The 6,110-nt window shown below is 46.3% G+C and overlaps 1 protein-coding gene across 3 annotated transcripts in view; it reads right to left on the bottom strand.

Annotated features, from left to right (window-relative positions):
• Window positions 1-297: 297 nt before the first annotated feature.
• fam135b (family with sequence similarity 135 member B) overlaps window positions 298-6,110 on the bottom strand; it is a 44,468-nt gene continuing 38,655 nt past the window's right edge. For all 3 annotated transcript variants that reach the window (XM_011481302.2, XM_020707365.1, XM_020707364.1), the window contains exons 14-20: window positions 4,332-4,498; window positions 4,158-4,249; window positions 3,975-4,072; window positions 3,306-3,457; window positions 3,114-3,224; window positions 2,806-2,919; window positions 298-2,287 (exon numbers count right to left, since the gene is read on the bottom strand). In XM_011481302.2, the coding sequence (XP_011479604.1) occupies window positions 2,082-2,287; window positions 2,806-2,919; window positions 3,114-3,224; window positions 3,306-3,457; window positions 3,975-4,072; window positions 4,158-4,249; window positions 4,332-4,498 (940 nt within the window). In that variant the 3' untranslated portion in view covers window positions 298-2,081. The remainder of the gene's footprint in view (window positions 2,288-2,805; window positions 2,920-3,113; window positions 3,225-3,305; window positions 3,458-3,974; window positions 4,073-4,157; window positions 4,250-4,331; window positions 4,499-6,110) is intronic.

Raw genomic sequence — 6,110 nt, 5'->3', positions numbered from 1 at the left:
GATCAGATATTTAAACTGCTAGGTGAGATCCATCATCCATACATGGAGGTAACTGTACAGTTAGCTTTTCCAGGAATGAGCGACCAAAAAGAGTCAAAGGACAGAAGAATGACTCATCCAGGAGGTCATGGAAGAAGCACAGGAAGATGGAAGGAGGTGCAGGCATCAGTTAAGTGTGATAATCATTTAATCGGGACTGGAAATGACTACATGTGACTGAAGTTCTGCAGGAGAAACATGACGTAGGAACATAAGAAAATCCCAGATAACCGGATTAGTGAATGAATGACAACCACAAAAGCAAAAGGAACATTTTTATTCTAGTGTCATATATTTTGCAGTAATACTATGCAATATATATACCTTTATTTATATTTGTACATTGAAGCTACCACAGAATGAACAGAGTCTGATCCACAACATGTAATGTGACAGAGTTGGCACAGGTGAGTTATATTTACGGTCTGCAGCAGAAAAAGGAATGAAAACATGTTCTTCACAGTGGATTCAAACATGGCTGACATTCAGTTTGAAGGAATGAAAGGTGATCCAGCAGCAATAACAAGACTTCAGTCACGCTCCCTCTGCTAAAGGGCAGGTTCAGGTCAGCTCCTCCCAGAGCTGACAGCACTTAAGGATCTGTTGGGTCAGGTTCACTCTCACATACGAGAGCTGCATAAATGTACGCTCAGCCGTCCGAGGCCTCTTCAGGCTCCAAAAGTCAAAGAGCTTTTGGTTTGCATGAGCAAAGTTCCTGCAGTCCGTGGAAACTCTCTGCCCTTGACGCCCGGATCTGAAAAAGCCCCGAAACTCTTTCTCCTTTCATCGATTCCCGATGGGCAAACAGACGGCTATAAGGGCTGTAAGGGGGGATGCTGGATCCACATGCATTCTGTTGGGGGGTGAGGGGGGGCCTCTTTCAGGAGCTTGTTTGATTAAGGTCAATCCCAGTGACAGTCTGCAGAATTACAGCGTGTCATTGGTTCTTCTCTGCAAAACTACACCAGAGCACTCCGCAGAGGGGGGAGGGGGGTGTCAAGCCAAAAGATTTTACACATTTCTTTTGTCTGGACTCCAGAAGAATCCTAAAGTTTGACTTGAGGTCCATAAAGTGCACAGTGTAAGACAGAATCCGTCCCTCTTCTGTGAAATGGAGCGCTGACAGCCGAGTCTCAGCAGGAACCAGGATCTTAAAGAGGTTTCATCTGTCAAAGGGGGAAACGGATGAGAACTGGACCTGGTCCTTAAGAATCAGCAAAACCGGGCATCACGATGTGGAAACTATCATGGGACCTGCCTGCCACATAACTCATGGAGACTGGTGAAAGTAATCACTTCCTGCGTTTTAGGACGGGCATAACTCAGGCTGGTTGGCCCAACAGAAGCCCTTAAACAGCAGAGATGAACAGACTCTGGATGTTTCAAAGGTCGCTCTGCTGTTTGGCCGCGGGCTTCTCTGCACTTTCACAGGCAATAGGGAAAATATTGGAGAACCAAGTTCCCACAGAGTTAAGTTCAACAAACAAACCGAATTTAGCAAACAGTGGCACATTGATTTATGGGAAATTTTTAATGCACACGCCTCCAAATTTGATCTGTCCTGTTTTAACTTTTCATTTCCTGAATCAAAGTTTGCCGATCACAGGGCAGACCAAGTCCCCGAGGCAAACCCAAACACTGTGGTTCGGTTTGCTTCTTTCTCAGAATTTAAATCTGAACAGGACTCATCAGATGGCTCCTCTGCCACACGTTGGCTGCTAATACTCCAGGTACAAAAAAATAAAAGCTTGAACCATATTTTCATTTTTATGTTAAGGTGCATTTTTTTATAATTAACCACGTTTTGTTCAATCAGGGAGCTTAAAACCAGCTCAGCAGAGACAGGAATGCTTTGGACCATCACACTTTCTGTCCTGCTGAGATATCACTCACAGAGGAGACTAAACAGCCCTGGGTTTCCCAGCAGTCTCTCGGTTTTCCCTGCATCGCTACAAGTCAAACTCAGGCCTGAGTTTGTGGCTTGACCACCACCTTCCGGCCTTTTCCTCCATGACCTGTACAGACTGGATCCTCTGGATCATCTACTTAAAGTAGCTGAGTCCTGCCACCAAGAAGAACTTCTCCAAGAAGAGTTCAGAGTCCAGGACGGCGATGTGAGCGGCGCGGCCGATCAGCGTGTTGGCTGTGTTGGGCAGGGCGTGGAACACGTTCTGGCGGATCAGCCGGCAGTCCTTGGCCTCCACGAGCGGCTGCAGGAGGTTGTTGATCATCTCGGTGTAGACGGGCCCTGCAAGGCAGAAGAGGGGGTTCTAAATATATGACCTGATAAGACATTTCTTCAAATGATCCACAGGTTTGTGGGTTTTTAAAACACTGATGAAGACTCACTCCACTCCAGATTCAGAAAGTGTTCAAAATGCACAGAAACCAGTTTGATAGAAACCAGCAGATGAAGTGTGATGAGGGTGGAACAAACATGGAAACTTCTGCAGAGACCTGCAGAGCTGGGAGGAATGAGGCAGGAAGCTCCGGAAGCTGCTTCAGTTCAGATCTTTCTGATCCTCTTCAGAGGATTTCTAAGCCGTCGTTTGCAAATATTTCCTTTGTTTCATGTAACCATAGATCAGTATTTCACAGCTGAACAAACAACAGGAAAAGGTTCTGGTGAACAGAGTGATCCCGAAAGGAGACATGAGAAAAACTGAAGATTCATTTGAAAGTCTGTCATTAAGGATGACGGGAAACTAAAATAAAAGACATCAACAGGCAGGAGGGTTACAGTAGTTCTGAGAGAGCAGTTCTGACCTGTGGTTCTGTCTTTCAGAGCGGTTCTGCACATCTCAATCCGGGCTGAGTGGAAGGGAACGTATCTGTCCTGTGGAGATGCAACCAGAACCACATTCTTGAAGAACTGCAGGCCTGAAAGGACACAGAGGAACCAAATGAGACAGAAGGGAGGAGCATGTGTGTCTCATCACAATCTGGACAGGATGAAGCAGTGGCTCTACATGGCTCTTTGGACCCCTTTAACAGCCCGCTTCTTGTCGACGCTCGCAGAATTTGTGTCAGAGAACAATGAGGTGGTGTGACTGTGAATATGTGCAGGGACAGACCTGGTTTCTGGCTCAGGAGGTAGAGGAACGTTTTCCGTGGATCCACGTGATCCCTGAAGGTGAGCTGCAGCAGAGATCCCGACTTCTTCAGCTTCTGCATCAGCCACAGACCTGAGGAGCACAGCCGCACAGTCAGCTCAGACGGCAGGGGAGGTCCTCGCAGCAGCAGCAGCAGCAGCAGTACCGCCTCACCTGTGCTGACTAAGGCGCTGTTGTTGTACAGCGTGCCCAGGTGGGGGCCCGACAGCGACAGGAGGGTGTGCAGCTTGGGCAGGTAGCAGCGGAAGCGAGGCCTGGTCAGCACAGAGCGGATGATGATGTTCCCGAGGGAGTGACCGATGAAGCTACAGTCAGAGACACGCAACTGTCACAAACAACACAGCTGACCCCGCCCCCTTAAGACACATCCTGACTTGACAAGCTAAAGGACACAACACAGATGGAAAGATCCTGCTCATCTGTCAGGCGCTTTAATTACTCCGCCTGCAAACCAAATATGGTGACAACTTTGAAAGAAGCAGATGCTGCTGAGGCACTCCATCGCTCCTGTCTGACAATGCTCTCCAGAGAATACCACACAACAAGAAGAGTCACCAAACTTTGGGGAAATTGCTTACAAAGACACAAATTGGCACAATGAGGGCAATTAAGCTGAAAAATGAACAGCTTAATTTGACTGGAGCCAGGCGGAGCGTTGCTGTAGCGTGTGATCCATGTTTTAGTCAGTCAGGAAAGGGGAATTCTCTCTTTCAGCACACATTCCTGTCTAGCACAAAACAGAGCCTTTGCTGCCATCTGCTGTCCCCGCTGAACACTGCAACCCTTGAGGGTCAGGTAAGATGACAAACGCCCGTCACTGACCTTATCCTGCCGATGGTGAGGTTATACAGCTGGATGTGCTGAATGATCTCGTCCAGCAGCCGGTCGGTCATGGTGTCAAAATCTGCAAACGTGTCAGCCTGTGGAGGGAAGAGCGGGAAAAACGCAGCTATAAGGCTCTGTGTCGCTTTGTCGTTGAGTGGCTTTCATGTTTTTTTTAACCACCTGGTTCCTCTCAGACATGAGGAAGTCAAGCCTGGACTGCGGCAGTCCCAGCTCGATGAAGGTCTTCACCAAGCGGAGGTCTGCACTGTTTCCTGCAGGCGGAGGGGGTAAAGTCACACCGAGTTCTGGATTTGAGAAGGAGGCGGCGATCTTTGCTATGAAGGACAGCCTCACCATCAAGCCCATGGACGCACACCACGAGGTGAATGCCGTCTTCAAACTCCTCATCATCTTCCTCAGGTGGGAAGTACGGAAGGTCTGAAGCCAGGAGAGGAAGGTTGCTGTACAAGGTGGCCTGGAAGCTCAGCTCCTTCAGCAGCTCCTCTTTGGCTTTGTAGAAACTGAGGAAAGTTTATAAAGATGCAAACTGAACTTCTGCAGTTTTTCCACTTGGTGGAAACCAAGTTTGGTGGCACATTCCCAAAACTGCAGATTTGTGCAAACATGTTTCACTCATTTCCTCTAAACTCCTGTCTTGCCAACTTCCAGACTTTACCAGGAGTCAAAAACAAACCCGACTGTTGTCTCTGTTTTCACAGCTAATCATCATGGATCCGTCTCCACCTGCTCTTTAATGGGATTTCAATCAACCAGAATGCATGTAATCTCATCTTGACTTTTGCTCTTCAAGCACTTCCCCTCATTTCATGAAGTTGTGCTTCTTCATCCAGGCAGGAGGCACTGCCAGCTCCTGGACTCAGAAAAGCTCCTGTTCTGGTCCTGTGTAACCCTTGTGCTATCCTAGGCACTCCAACGTTGGGAGTTGGGTCATCTAGACCCACTAGACAGTGCTCTGAACCTTTTTTCTTCAATGATTTGTGATCTTCACTGGTGTCCATGGATTACATGAAATCTTTTCACCTTTGTCATGGTAGAGAGAACAGGTCAATGTAAGGGTGGGGTCATCTAAGATAACACAATGGTTAAAGCACTCCTGTAAAGTTTCCTATAACACATGAACAAATGCTGATGGGCTCTGCACTGACACCATATCACTTACCGCCTGTTTGAAGTGACCATCAATCTGTTTTTTCCTCTTAAAAAAACATCTGAACAAACAAAGAGGGTCTAGAATGTGATCGGGAGCAGGACGCAGTGACTTCAAATTTAACTGAATCATAAAAGTTTTCATTCAAATTTAACAATATGAAAAAATCTCTGTGAGGCGGGAACGAGACTGGCAGCTGCTCTGATCGACACACTTCCATCCAGTCAGCTTTTTCAGTCAGCAAGCGTTTGGTTTCACCCTCAGCCCGCATACACTGAGCAAAGTACCAGGCTGCTGATGGGACCACTAACTGCATCTGACAACTGGACTGAGTCAGTGTGACGTCTTCCACAGAAAACGGTTTATTTCCAGCTCCAACCAAATGAAGTCAATTCAGTCGCCGTTTCTTCTCGTTGCAGACGGCGCCATGTTGGAACCAGAAACCGTCAGTAAGCTGCAATTGTATGGGGGGAAATTTCTGCCACTATGTTGCAAACAAAACTTTTTAAGTTGCAAACAAAAATACTATATATTAGCTTTCAATTATTTGTTTTTTGCTTTAAAATTTTTTCTTTTTCTTTTTTTTTTTTTTTGCTTTCAAAAACTTTTTTACGGTTGCAAAATACACGTTTTCGCATGCGTTGTGTCACATCTCACTTATTTCCTATCTTTGATTTTGCTGACATTGGTTTCAGTTTAGCGTGACAAAGCTGCCATCAAACAGCTGCTGGTTGGTCCAGATTGTAACCAATTAAATCGCCTCATTTATCTAACATGGTGTCTGCTACCCAGGCAGAGAAACCAAACCAGCTCCTTTTACTATCAACTTTGTCCCTTTGGAAGAAGACATTTTCATTATTATCATTTTAACAATAATTCATACTTTCTTTCTGTCTAGCATTGATTCATTTTTATTAAGTCAGATTTGTGAATTTATGGCTGAGGATCTCCTGAAACTGTAAAAT

Source organism: Oryzias latipes, chromosome 11, assembly GCF_002234675.1.
Source record: "Oryzias latipes chromosome 11, ASM223467v1".
NCBI classification, from domain to species: Eukaryota; Metazoa; Chordata; class Actinopteri; order Beloniformes; family Adrianichthyidae; genus Oryzias; species Oryzias latipes.
Note: the sequence above shows the minus strand (reverse complement) of the source record. Positions and strands in the feature narration are given on the sequence as shown.